Source organism: Pristiophorus japonicus, chromosome 1 (genome assembly GCF_044704955.1).
Source record: "Pristiophorus japonicus isolate sPriJap1 chromosome 1, sPriJap1.hap1, whole genome shotgun sequence".
NCBI lineage: Eukaryota > Metazoa > Chordata > Chondrichthyes > Pristiophoridae > Pristiophorus > Pristiophorus japonicus.
In genome coordinates this window covers 133,026,038-133,040,847 of record NC_091977.1, presented here as the reverse complement: position 1 = coordinate 133,040,847, position 14,810 = coordinate 133,026,038, and the positions used below count along the sequence as shown (strand labels likewise).

Sequence of the window (14,810 nt, the reverse complement as noted above, 5' to 3'; positions counted from 1 at the left end):
GAGTTGGACCGGTTGCTGAGAGAGGGCATCATCTCACCCGTTGAATTCAGCGACTGGGCGAGCCCCATCATTCCCGTCCTAAAAGTGGATAACTCGGTCAGGATCTGTGGCGACAGCAAGGCCATTATCAACCGAGTGTCCCTACAAGACCATATCCGCTCCCGAGAGCGGAGGACCTTTTTGCCACGCTGGCAGGCAGCAAGCTGTTCACCAAGTTGGATCTCACTTCAGCCTACATGATCCAAGAACTGGCCGACGAGTCTAAACTACTGACCACCATCACCATGCACAAGGGACTGTTTGTTTACAACAGGTGTCTGTTTGGCATTCGATCAGCGGCCGCGATTTTTCAAAGATACATGGAAATCCTGCTCAAACCCATTCCCGAAACAATCGTATTTCAGGACGACATCCTCATCACCGGTCATGACACTGAGGAACACCTCCACAACCTGGAGGAGGTGCTATGCCGACTGGACCGGGTAGGCCTGCGACTCAAGAAGTCTAAATATGTGTTTTTGCCTCCTGAGGTTGAGTTCCTGGGCAGGAGGGTTGCTGCAGATGGGATTCGGCCCACCGAATCCAAAACTGAGGCGATTCGACGTGCGCCCAGGCCCTGCAACACATCGGAGTTGCATTCATTCCTGGGACTCTTGAACTATTTCGGGAAACTTTCTGCCGAACTTAAGCATATTGTTGGAGCCGCTACATGTGCTCCTGCGTAAGGGTTGCGATTGGTTTTGGGGGGACTGTCAGAAACGGGCTTTCAATCGGGCGCGGAACCTACTTTGTTCAAATAAGTTGTTGATCCTGTACGACCCCCATAAGAAATTGGTTCTGACGTGTGATGCATCGTCCTATGGGGTTGGATGCGTGTGGCAACAGGGTAACGCTGAGGGCCAACTACAAGCTGTGGCTTATGCCTCCAGGTCGCTCTCTCAAGCTGAACGGGGATATGGGATGGTTGAGAAGGAAGCACTCGCATGTGTCTATGGGGTGAAAAAGATGCACCAGTACCTTTTTAGCAGGAGGTTCAAATTAGAAACAGACCACAAGCCGTTAACATCCCTGCTGTCAGACAGCAAGGCTGTCAATGCCAATGCATCAGCTCGTATACAGCGATGGGCTCTCACGCTGGCTGCGTATGACTACACCATCCGGCACCGAAAACTGCGCTGACGCGCTCAGCAAATTTCCACTGGCCACCACTGAGGGGGCAGCGGAGCAAAGCGCTGAGATGGTCATGGCTGTCGATGCCTTTGACAGCGCAAGCTCCCCCATCAGAGCCTGCCAGATCAAAATCTGGACCAACAGAGATCCCCTCCTATCCTTGGTTAAAAAATGTGTCCTGTCTGGGGATTGGGCGCCCGTACACGGAGCATGCCCTGACGAGGTCAGACCGTTTCACACCGGATGGATGAGCTCTCCATCCAAGCCGACTGCCTACAATGGGGCAGCCGGGTAGTCATGCCCCAGAGGGGCAGGGAAGCATTCATCAGGGAACTCCACAGCGAGCACCCAGGCATCGTGCTGATGAAGGCCATTGCCCGGTCACGTGTGTGGTGGCCGGGAATTGATTCAGACCTGGAACACTGTGTTCACAGGTGCACGACGTGTGCCCAGCTAGGTAATGCCCCCAGGGAGGCCCCGCTCAGCCCGTGGCCCTGGCCCACCAGGCCATGGTCACGTATTCACATAGACTACACGGGCCTGTTCATGGAAAAAATATTTCTCATTCTGGTTGGTGCGTACTCGAAATGGATTGAGTGCATTATTTTGAATTCGTACACGACATCCACCACGGTGGAGAGTCTGCGCACGGTATTTGCGACCCACGGCTTGCCGGACATCCTGGTTAGTGATAATGGCCCATGTTTCACAAGCTACGAATTCCAAGAGTTTATGTCGGGCAATGGCATTAACCATGTCAGGACAGCACCGTTCAAGCCGGCCTCCAATGGCCAGGCGGAACGTGCGGTCCAAATCATAAAACAAGGCATGCTCCGGATTCAAGGACCCTCCCTTCAATGCTGCCTATCGCGCCTCCTGCTGGCCTATAGGTCCTGACCGCACTCGTTCACAGGTGTCCCGCCTGCGGAGCTACTCATGAAACGAACACTCAAAACTCGGCTGTCCCTCTTTCGTCCAGTCCTGTCCGACTTTGTTGAGGGCAAGTGCCAGTCCCAAAACGAATACCATGATCGAAATTCAAGGGGGAGATGTATAGAAATTGATGACCCCGTATTTGTTCTCAATCACGCTTTGGAGCCCAAATGGCTTGAGGGTACTGTAATAGACAAAGAGGGGAATAGTTCATAGTGGTTAAACTTAACAATGGGCAGATATGCCGCAAACATCTGGACCAAGTAAAAAAAAAAGTTCAGCATGGACACTGAGGAACCTGAGGAAGATCATGAGATGGTATTCACACCACCGCCAGTGAATGAGCAACAAGAACATTCAGCAGCATATACAGTCCCTGTAGTCAAGCCGGAATCACCACAGGTGACGGGCACGCATACCAAGACTCAACAACCAGAGCCCCAACTGCGGCTCTCCACGAGAGAGCGCAGACCACCTGAGAGACTTAACCTGTGATCCCAATAAGATGTTGAGGAGGAGGTGATGTCGTGTATGTAACCTTTATGTAACAACACTGCAATACTGTATATACATAAGAAATGCACACCTTGACCACAGGGGGTGAACTTGTGGGAGACACTCCTCACCTGGTCATCCAGGTATATAAAGGGAGGTCCCACGCAGGGTTATCACTTCTTGGTCCCGTGAATAAAGGTTCAGGTCATGGAGTGACCTTGTCCATAGAATGTGCCTCGTGTGGATTTGTGGTATTGTGTAAGGAGTGGGATTAAGCTGGACAGCCTCTTGTTGGCTCGCACGGACACAATGGGCCGAAATGGCCTCCTCCCGTGCTGTAAATTTCTATGATTCTATTAACTAACAAGGGGCAGGCCATATTAGATTTAATAGTGAGCTAGATTTAACAGCCTAACGGTGCATGAACACTTATGTAATAGCAACCATAATATGATTGAGTTTTAATGTGTTTGAAAGGAAGAAATGCGAAACAGCTACTAAGATTCGAGATGAGGTGGAGACTGTCCACTGTAAACTGGGCAAATCTGATAATGGGTAAAATGACAGAAGATCAGTGGAAGGTGTTCAAAAAAGAATTTAAAGTGATACAGAACCAGTTTATACCCCTGAGGAGCAAGAGCTCTGGTTGCCAAAAAAAAACAACGATGACTAAAGAGGCAAGGGACAACTTGAAACTAAAAGAAAAAGCACACAAGAGTGCAAAACATAACACAGATCCTGGCGAATGGGAAAGGTACAAAGAACAGCAAAGGATGACAAAACAGATAGTAAGAGCTACACAAAGAGAGTCTGAATAGAAACTTGCAACAGATCTCAAAATCAACACAAAGAACTTTTACAATTATATTTGGATAAATGGTTAAGAGCAATGTGGGCCCCTTATAACTGATAATGGTGATATAATAAATGAAAATAAGGAAATGTTGGCCATGGTCAATAATTACTTTGCATCAGTTTTTACAATAGAGGAAGAGGATTGCATGCCAGACAGCCCAAGGAAACTAATATGAATCAGAGACATGGAAATATCAAAATTAACATAAGCAAATCAACAGTAATGTAGAAAACTAATGGTACTAAATAGTAACAAATCCCCAGTTTTATGTCTTTAATACTCTTATGAATGACTCCACGAGGTCTAGTATTGTACTTGAGCTGTTGTGACCTTCGTCCCATTTATTGTAACTCCAGAGTGAGGCACAAGCATGGTGGGCATATACTGGGCCCTGCACACCTCTGCAAGTGACCCTCAGGTCTCCCACCGGAGTGTGACACACCTTATGTGACTATACAGTTAGTATACATGGGCTATATACACTTCCCCCCAAGTCTTTAATGCAAATTGACTCGTACATTGACGGTGACCTGGGCTTTGCTCTTCCTGGTTGACCATTGGAGGGTCGCTTCTAGTTTGGGTGGGTTGGTAGTGAGATTTGTTGCCAGTGGAGGTCCCAGTGGTTTCTGGTTGTGAGTCCATGACTACTCCATTCTCCCCCCACACAGAGATCATGTTAATGGCCCATTACATGCAAGTTGCATTCAAGTTCATCACATGGGTTTTACATTTACATCTTGGTACATTTGTTGGGTGAATTACAGTTACATTTCTTTTTGTGTGGTACATTTATATGATCAGTACAGGTATATCAGTACAGATACACAAGGACAGTCTAGTTCCAGCACGGCCGGATGAGATCCGAGTCGTCTGGTGGCGGCACAGCGCCCCATGGTAGTGTGTCTGTGGGTGAGGTGAGCTCATTTTGCTCGAGTTGCCGGAGCTTAGGACTATTGCTGTTACTCCTAGTGTCGCAGGCCCAAAGACAGCTGATGTGTCTGTGACCTCCCTGTCCTTTTCGTTTGCACAGTATCGCTGCTACTCCCTGGGAAGCAGTCTGAGCGAGTGAGCTTTTCGTCTAAGCGACAGTGGGGCTGCCTTGTCTTGTCTAGCAGTTCGCAGGGGACTGCTGACTCGCTTTTCTTGAGGGCACCGTTGTGAGCACTCTCTAGTTTGGGATCCTGGCTGGTCCAGGTCCCGTTCGGAGGAGCCGTTGCGGGTGACCCTTCGCTCTTGGGCATTGCTGTGGTGGTGAGTGGGTTTGTGGGCTGCGCCTTTTCCACCCGACTTCGAGCATAGACACAGTTTATTGTTTCTGGCCCATGGCGGTTCATGCCATCGGGTGCCTGCAATGTTAAACCGATCTGAGGCAGGGTATCGCTACCGGTGCCTCTGCTCTCTGGGGATCATTTACTTTGCGGCTTGCCTACTTCTGTCAGCTGTGGGGACACTTTATGATACATCGTTCAGGTCCCGGGGCACAGCATTGGGTAGCCCGCTGGACCTGTAAACGACTGTTAGGCACTCGCCTGCCACATCGACCGACCGCAACCTGCACCCGACATTGCCCAACAACACCCTGCTCGCCACAGCCGGACCTCCACATTGGCCACCAATCTCAAGCAGTTCATCCAAAAATGGCAGGTTGCTGGCCTCCTTTAAAATGGCCTTACTACTTTTACCCCAATCGTCCCCCTTGCATGGAACCATGTGTTGCCGCTCCACCAGAGCTGCACCCCGTGGTCCGGACGCCATACCCTCTCTGTCTATGATGTCGACTGTCGTGATCTTCTTTCCCAGGGATTCTGCCACTGAAGCTGGGAAGGCGCCCTCGGATCCAATCTTCCTCCCCAGGAGTCCTGCCACTGAAACCGGAAAGGTGCGTTCAGGTCATCTCGGCCGGATCATCGCCACGCAGTCGTGATGAGCGGTCTGTGCCTCGGGGGCTGCGCGGATCTGCTCTCCGGTGCCTGGTCCAACCGAAGGTGGGGGCTTGCTCTGCCTCTGAGCACGGGGGACGTCGATCGCTGGAGGGATGAAGTCTTCCCAGTTCCAATGAATCTTCCCCATCCATCTTCTACCAAGTAGTGCTGGTCCACCAGCCGAAACAATCCACAATGGTAAATTGTGCACTGCGCCATCATGGGATACACTTACATCCGCACTACCAACAACTGATAGCAGTTCTTTGGTGTAGGTGCGCAGCTTTGCCTGAACCGGGACCAGTTTGGCTTGTTCAGCTTGATCGTTCCATAGCCTCTCAAAGGCTTCCTGGCTCATTACAGACAGACTCGCTCCCGTATCCACATCCATGAAGACTGGAACGTCATTTATCTCGACTTCCATTATCACTGGAGGACAATCTATGGTGCAGGTATATACTCCATACACTTCGTCCTGGGACTGAGCTGCCTCTCTAGCCATCTCCTTATAATCCGCGCTGGATTCACAGCCATCTACTGACTCCTCTTCCATGTGGTGAGTCACAGCTCTTTTGCACATTCGCTGGAGGTGGACCTTTGTGCTGCAGCCTTTGCACACATAGTCTCTGAACCGACACTGATGAGCCCTGTGATTACCTCCGCAACACCAGCATGGTGCTACTCGACTTACATTTGCACCCCTCGGCGGACTCTGAGTTAAAGGACTCGGGGGCCTGTACGCTCTGCCCTGGGCAGATTCATGTTCAACAGTTCTGCCTGTGAAAGGCTCCATTCTATTTACAGTACTTGCCGGGTTTGAGTCCTGAGAGTGAATCATCATCTGCTTGAAGCTGCAGCTTGAGGTTATGAACGCCTGGCTGATGCTGATGGCCTTCTGCAGAGTGACGGTGGTTTCAGCAGACAGTAGCCTGTGAAGAAAGGCCTCATGACCGATGCCAATTACGAAGACGTCCCGCAACGCATCGGCGAGGGATGCACCGAATTCACAACGTCCTGCCAGCCTCCTGAGGTTGGCAGCATACTTCGCGATTTTCTGGCCCTCAGGGCGGTGGTGTGTATAAAATCGATGCCTGGTGAAGATGCTCTCCTTCGGTTTGAGTTCGTCCCAAATTAGCACTTTCAGCTCCTCGTATGACTTGGTCATTGTTTTCACTGGTGCAAGCAAGTCCCTGACAAGGCCGTAGATCGCGGGCCCACAACTGGTCAACAGGATAGCTCTGCACTTATCTGCCAGCGTGGCCGGATCATCGCCTACCAGGTCATTTGCTACGAAATATTGGTCGAGCCGCTCCGTAAAGGCTTCCCAATCTTCATCCTCTGAGAACTTTTCTAATGCACAAACGTTAGTCATTTTTGCGTAAAAGTTCGTAATCTCATCGGCAGTTGTTATGTCTTTAATACTCTTTTATGAATGACTCCACGAGGTCTAGTATTGTACTTGAGCTGTTGTAACTTTAGTCCCATTTATTGTAACTCCAGAGTGAGGCACAAGTATGGTGGGCAGCCTTTTATACTGGGCCCTGCACACCTATGCAGGTGACTCTCAGGTCTCCCACCGCAGTGCCCTCTGGTGGCACACCTTATGTGACTATACAGTTCATATACATGGTCTACATACATCACACCCAGGACCAGATGTTTTTCATCCCAGAGTTTTAAAGAAAATAGATGAGAACATTGTAGATGCCCTAATTATGATTTTTCAAAGTTCTCCGATTCAGGATCTGTTCCTTTCGATTGGAAAACTGCACATGTCACTCTGCTATTTAAGAAAGGTGAGAAAGGGAAACCAGGGAATTATAGCTCAGTTAGTCTAACATCTGTTGTTGGAAAAATACTAGAGGCCAGAATTCAGCCTTCTGATAAGGCCTCTGACCGCCTGAAAGTGGCGGCTACGGCGCAGTGCGGAATGGCTCCGGACTTGCTGCAGACTGGCCGACGTTCGTGGAATTCCCCTTGGCTTTTTGCTGCGATATGACGATCCGCCCCGCTCTCCCCACTTCCGCTCCACTCCTGCAGATGCATCCTTAACAGCGTCATCAGAGCGCGCACCGCAGTAGCTCCACCCCGGAAGGAACATTCAGGTCAAAAAGACTTCTGGCTGCCTGTTGGTGCCCCCGACAGTTTTTTGGGTCAGTGCACAGTGCCGGCTCAAGACCGCCAGCAAACTTTAAAGGCGTGTTGCGTGCAGCACTATTTTTTTGGCTGAGAATTTTTCGAACTTCTCACAAGTTTGCCAGTTGCCCTTTTCAGAACGGCATTGAAAGCTAGTGGGCTAGGGCCCTCAATCTGTACAACACAGAGACCTCATTGTGGAGGTTGTGCTTGCGGAGGCAATGGGCTTAGTGCTGGCAGTGGAACACCTCCTGCACATTGTGTGTGGCAGGGAGGCACGCAGGAGAAGGTGGCGCCAGCTCCAACGGCTCCAGAGGCAGCGGGAAAGGGACGCAGCACACATGGATGGCCAACATGCAAATGGCCATAGAAATGGTGACAGACGTCAACCCAGAGAGGTGGCCCAGGAAGGACCTGCCATCAGGAGGAGGGTCAGGTACGCTGACCCCCCCGCACCAGATAGTGGGTGAATTCGAAAGAAGGCAGGAGGCAGGAGGCAGATGCTTGCCAGCGGCAGGCTGCAGAGGGTGAGGAGCAGCAAGAGCATGCGGGAGAAGGCAATGAGGCAGCTGCCATAGGAAGATCCGACCATAGACGTGTGGGGAGAAGGCCCTATCGTGCAAGAGTCTACAGGCACCAGTTATCATTCATGGACCTGCTGGGTGACCAATGTTTCCATAGACTTCGATTTCGGAAGGACATCATCAGACAGTTGTGCAATTTCCTGCAGCCAGATCTCCAGTCTCAGACATGGCTGAGGCTAGCTCTGAGCATCGCTACCAAATTGACCATAGCACTCAATTTCTATACCACTGGCTCTTTCCAATCTGCTACAGTTGACATATCGAACATTTCTCAATTCGCCGCTCATCACTCCATCCGTCAAGTGACAGATGCTTTCTATAAGAGGAGGGACTATATTTCCTTCCCGATGAGCAGGGAGAAGCAGTTGGAATGGCAGACCGGATTCGTGAGGATTGCGGGCTTCCCCAGGGTTCAGAGCACCATAGACTGCACCCACGTCGCATTGAGGGTGCCACAAAACAATCCCGAGATGTTCAGAAACCACAAGGGATTCCACACCCTCAATGTCCTGGTGTGCAACCACCACCGCAAAATCATGGCAGTTGATGTCCGGTATCCTGGCAGCAACCACGATGCTTTCCTTCTGCGCCAGACTGGTGTGCCCGGCGTGTTTGTTGGCCCAAACCAAGATTGCAGCGGGCTCCATGGAGACAAGAGCTACCCACTTACCCACTGTGCACTTGGCTGCTGACTCCACTTCGCAACCCTGGGACAGCTTGCAGGGCGTGTACTTGTTTTACCCTCTATCCTGATTCTTTGACCTTGGAACTTATAGGGGAAAAGGACAACACGTGGCTCAAAATTTAGGCTTAACCCAGTGTCAGTTTTATTACGCAGGAAAACTAACTAAAACTACAGAACTAGACTTCTGAGAGAAATTGACTAGAGACATACAATCACCCTTCCTGGTTGTAGCTTGTAAGTTCATGCTTGTTGGTTCCATGACTGGTTGGTTATTCTTCTGGCCATTCTCTGCAGTGCTGTTTCTTCCATGTATGTCTGTACCTCGCTTCGATACCACGCTTTCGTTACCCCGCCGAGCGATAATGGTGGGTGTACGTGTACCTGTACGGGTACCCTTCTTCTACGTCTGTCTGTTCCTTCCGTCTGTTCTTCTCACATGTCCTTCTGTGTCTTGAGCTGCTTCTAGCTTGCATATTTATACCCATGTTTTGACTGATCTCCCGTCACTGTGGTTTCTGATAAATTGTTTGTATCGATATGTTGCTTTGTGGTGATCCTGGTTGATTGACTGCAATAATGGACTCTTCTGTTCCCAGTTTCCACATGGAATCTGCGAGACTCAAATTGACTCCTTATCTTAACACCTCGTTCCCCAAAAATGTGCACCTGTGGTGATTCCTTTGTTGTCCAGTCTTTTTGTAGACTTGGCGTCTCCAATGAGCTTGTTTTTCCCCACCCTTGGCCAATCAAGTCCAGTGCATCATGTAACAACTCCATTGGAGGCAGTTCAGAGAAGGTTCACTAGGCTGATTCCAGGGATGAGGGGGTTGACTTATGAGGAAAGGTTGAGTAGATTGGGCCTCTACACATTGGAATTCAGAAGAATGAGAGGTGATCTTATCAAAATGTTTCAGATTATGAGGGGGCTTGACAAGGTGGATGCAGAGAGGATGTTTCCACTGATGGGGGAGACTAGAACTAGAGGGCATGATCTTAGAATAAGGGACCGCTCCTTTAAAACAGAGATGAGAAATTTCTTCTCTCAGAGGGTTGTAAATCTGTGGAATTCGATGCCTCAGAGAGCTGTGGAAGCTGGGACATTGAATAAATTTGAGGCAGAAATAGACAGTTTCTTAAACGATAAGAGGATAAGGGGCTATGGGAAGCGGGCGGGGAAGTGGAGCTGAGTCCATGATCAGATCAGCCATGATCTTATTGAATGGCGGAGCCTATTTCTTATGTTCTTATGTTCTTATGTTGTTATGCATAAAGTCAGTTTTGGTTCCTGACCACAGAGCGTCCTTAATTGGGGTGAATCACCACCTGCCCTAAGGCTGCCGCCTTTTTACTCCCATTGTCCAGTTTAATTCCAAAAGCTTGTATTAAATTCCAAAAGCTTGTATTAATCAATTTTTAGTTCATGATCTCCTTCTGTGCTTTTCTGAAGATTTGTAACCTTACATGCTGCGCAGCAAGCCTATAATGATGCTCATTCAGCCACCAGGTGCATCATTGAGCAGTGCATCAGGATCCTTAAGCAGAGATTCCGTTGCCTGGATCGCTCTGGTAGAGTGTTGCAGTACTCGCTTAAGCAGGTCTCTCTATTCGTGGTCGTCTGCTGCATGCTTCACAACCTGGCAATCATGAGGGCACAACCATTGGAGGACGAGCCACCAGTACCACCTGAGGAGGAGGACGAGGAGGAGGCGCCTTCTGGATTCGCCATGCCCTCGATTCAAAGTTATCATCATCATAGACAGTTCCTCAAAATCGAAGAAAACTTGCTTCCACTCTAAAAGTGAGTTCTGAGGTGACCGTACACTCCAATAAGGGAATTACAGTCTCTGTCACAGGTGGGACAGATAGTCGTTGAAGGAAAGTGCGGGTGAGGAGTCTGGTTTGCCGCACGCTCCTTCCGCTGCCTGCACTTGTTTTCTGCATGCACTCTGCAACGAGACTCGAGATGCTCAGCACCCTCCCGATGTACTTCCTCCACTTAAGGCGGTGTTTGGCCAGGGACTCCCAGGGGTTGGTGGGGATGTTGCACTTTATCAAGGAGGCTTTGAGAGTGTCCTTGAAACATTTCCTCTGCCTACCTGGGGATCGCCTGCAGGGTTGGAGTTCCAAGTACAGCTCTTGCTTTGGGAGTCTTGTGTCGGGCATGCGGACAATGTGGCCCGCCCAACGGAGCTGGTCGAGTGTAGTCAGTGCTTCAATGCTGGGGATGTTGGCCTGATCGAGAACACTGACATTGGTGCGTCTGACCTCCCAGGGGATTTGCAGGATCTTGCAGAGATATCGTTGGTGGTATTTCGCCAGCGATTTGAGGTGTCTACTGTATATGGTCCATGTCTCTGAGCCATACAGGAGGGCAGGTATCATTACAACCCTATAGACCATAAGCTTGGTGCCAAATTTGAGGGCCAGATCTTCGAACACTCTCTTCCTCAGGTGATCGAAGGCTGTGCTGGCGCACTGGAGGCGGTGTTGAACCTCGTCATCGATGTCTGCTCTTGCTGATAGTAGGCTCCCGAGGTGTGGAATGTGGTCCACATTGTCCAAGGTCGTGCCGTGGATCTTGATGAGCGGGGGGCAGTGCTGTGTGGCGGGGTCAAGTTGGTGGAAGACCTTTGTCTTACAGATGTTTAGTGTAAGGCCCATGCTTTCCTACGCCTCAGTGATGATGTTGACGATGGCTTGGAGTTCAACCTCTGAATGTGTACAGACGCAAGTGTCGTCCGCCTACTGTAGTTCGACGAGGATGGGACGGTCTTGGATCTAGCCTGGAGGCGACGAAGGTTGAACAGGTTCCCACTGATTCTATAGATTAGTTCCACTCCAGTGGGGAGCTTGTTGAGCGTGAGATGGAACGTTGTAGCGAGGAAGATTGAGAAGAGGGTTGGCGCAATAACGCAGCTCTGCTTGACCCCGGTCTGAATGTGGATTGGGTCTGTGGTATATCTGTTGGTCAGGATCATGACTTGCAAGTCGTCATGGAGCAGACGGAGGATGGCGACAAACTTTTTGGGGGCAGGGAACAGCTGGCTCGTTAGCAGAAAATCGTCAACAGCTGAATTTCACGGCCCAATCGGCCACTCCACACCCACACCACTGCAGACAGCCGATTCCTGCCACCAATACCGCTCCACTCCTTTTTTCAGCAAACATCTGAATCTCACATCCATTGAGACAGTAATGACCAGCAAAAAGCAGTATGTGTGCCCCGTTTCAGGCAGAGATGAATTTCTACCCCCTAGAGTCTCTAATTAAGGAGCGAGAGTGACTGAACTCTGAAGTGAAAATTTTCAGCTGATCAGAGAGAGCCAGCATGGATTTGTAAAAGGTAGGTCTCGCCTGACGAACCTGATTGAATTTTTTGAAGAGGTGACGAATGTAGTGGACAGGATAATGTCTATGGATGTTATTTATATGGACTTCCAGAAGGCATTCAATAAAATCTCTCATCAGAGACTGTGAGCAAAAGTTAAAGCTTATGGAATTGAGGGCAAATATTAACGTTGTTATGAGATTAGCTGAGCGGCAGGAGACAGAGAGTAGGGTTAATGGACAGGTACTCTAATTGGCAGAATGTGACTAGTGGGGTCCCGCAGGGATCTGTGTTGGGACCTCAGCTATTAACTGTATTTATTAATGACCTAGATGACGGGACAGAGAGAGCCACATATCCAAGTTTGCTGATGACACAAAGATTGGTGGCATTGTAGTGTAGATGGATGCATAAAATTACAGAGATATCCATTGATGGCAAATGGATTCCAATATAGACAAGTATGAGGTTATCCACTTTGAACCAGAAAGGATAGAATAGGGTACTTTCTAAATGGTGAAAATCTCAAAGCAGTGAAGATCCAAAAAGACTTGGGGGGGAGGGGGGTCCATGTACATAGATCATTAAAATGTCATGGACAGCTGCAAAAAAAATAATCAAAAAGGCTAATGGAATGGTGACCTTTATATTTAGAGGACTATAATACAAGGGGATAGAAGTCATACTACAGCTATACAAAGTCCTGGTTAGACCAAACCTGGTGTACTGTATTCAGTTCTGGGCATCAGAGCTTAGGTTGGCATGTAGGTATAGCAGGCAGTTAAGAAAGCAAATGGCATGTTGGCCTTCGTAGCGAGGGGATTTGAGTACAGGGGCAGGGAGGTGTTACTACAGTTGTACAGGGCCTTGGTGAGGCCACACCTGGAGTATTGTGTACAGTTTTGGTCTCCTAACTTGAGGAAGGACATTCTTGCTATTGAGGGAGTGCAGCGAAGATTCACCAGACTGATTCCAGGGATGGCGGGACTGAGATATCAAGAAAGACTGGATCAACTGGGCTTGTATTCACTGGAGTTCAGAAGAATGAGAGGCGATCTCATAGAAACGTTTAAAATTCTGACGGGTTTAGACAGGTTAGATGCAGGAAGAATGTTCCCAATGTTGGGGAAGTCCAGAACCAGGGGTCACAGTCTAAGGATAAGGGGTAAGCCATTTAGGACCGAGATGAGGAGAAACTTCTTCACCCAGAGAGTGGTGAACCTGTGGAATTCTCTACCACAGAAAGTTGTTGAGGACAATTCACTAAATATATTCAAAAAGGAGTTAGATGAAGTCCTTACTACTAGGGGAATCAAGGGGTATGGTGAGAAAGCAGGAATGGGGTACTGAAGTTGCATGTTCAGCCATGAACTCATTGAATGGCGGTGCAGGCTCGAAGGGCTGAATGGCCTACTCCTGCACCTATTTTCTATGTTTCTATGGGCCCAAGTTTCCACATGATAAAAAACGGGCGCCCCTCCGAGCTGGCCGCCCGTTTTTCGCGCCTAAAACGGCGCCTGAAAAAAACTCGTGATTCTGGAGAGCCCTGCAGCTACTTGTCTGTTTGGCGCGGTGCCCAGGGGGACGGAGCCTACACTCGCACCGATTTTGTAAGTGGGAGGGGGCGGGTACTATTTAAATTAGTTTTTTTCCTGCCGGAAACGCTGCGCGTGCGCGTTGGAGCGTTCGCGCACACGCAGTGTGAAGGAAACATTGGCACTCAGCCATTTTTGTAGTTCTTTGTAGCTGTTTAGTTTTTGAACATTTTTTAATAAAAGCACATTGCCATCAGCACATCAGCACTGAGAACGCTGCAGGAAGCCTCAGAAAGTTGAGGCAGCCGTTTCCCGACGACCTCCCCCTTTTGCCGTCGGGAAATGGCTCCTCAATTTCTGAGGCTTCCTGCAGCCTTCTGTCTCCTTCCCTCCCTCCCTCCCGCCCGCCGGCCGGCCGTGTGGAACGGCTTCCTCCCCCCCCCCCCCCCCCCCCGCGTTCGGTCAGCGGTCGGTTCCCTCCCGCCCGCCCGCCCGCCGTGTGGAACGGTTTCCTCCCCCCCCACCGCGTTTGGTTGGCGGTCGGTTCCCTCCCTCCCTCCCTCCCGCTCGGTCGGCGGTCGGTTCCCTCCCTCCCGCGTTCGGGAACGGCTGCCTCGTTTTGTGAGGCTTGCTGCAGCATTCTTCCTGGCTGAAGCACTTTCACACAGGTAGGAAGATGGTTTATTTAATCTTTTCTTTGCTTATAAATTTTTATTCAGGTTGGATTTATTTGTATAATATTTGTATAAGTATAAATAAGGATTTATTTTAGAATTTAATGACTTCCCTTCACCCTCCCCCCCCACCTCGTTCTGGACGCCTAATTTGTAACCTGCGCCTGATTTTTTAATGTGTAGAACAGATTTTTTCAGTTCTACAAAAATCTTCACTTGCTCCATTCTAAGTTAGTTTGGAGTACGTTTTCACTGTGGAAACTTTCAAATCAGGCGTCAGTGGCCGGACACGCCCCCTTTTGAAGAAAAAATTCTGTTCCAAAGTAGAACTGTTCTAACTGACTAGAACAGCAGAAAAAAAAATGTGGAGAATTGCGATTTCTAAGATAGTCCGTTCTCCACCAGTTGCTCCTAAAAATCAGGCGCAAATCATGTGGAAACTTGGGCCCTATGTTTCTATTTATTGACCTTGGAGGAAGTGCAGTGTAGATT

The 14,810-nt window shown here is 49.5% G+C and overlaps 1 protein-coding gene across 1 annotated transcript; it reads left to right on the top strand.

Annotated features, from left to right (window-relative positions):
* The first annotated feature begins 8,161 nt into the window (after positions 1 to 8,161).
* Positions 8,162 to 10,577, top strand: LOC139248221 (putative nuclease HARBI1). Its single transcript, XM_070872159.1, has 2 exons — positions 8,162 to 8,706; positions 10,229 to 10,577. Exons 1-2 carry the CDS (start codon positions 8,162 to 8,164, stop codon positions 10,575 to 10,577), a joined length of 894 nt encoding a protein of 297 aa, XP_070728260.1.
* Positions 10,578 to 14,810: the final 4,233 nt, after the last annotated feature.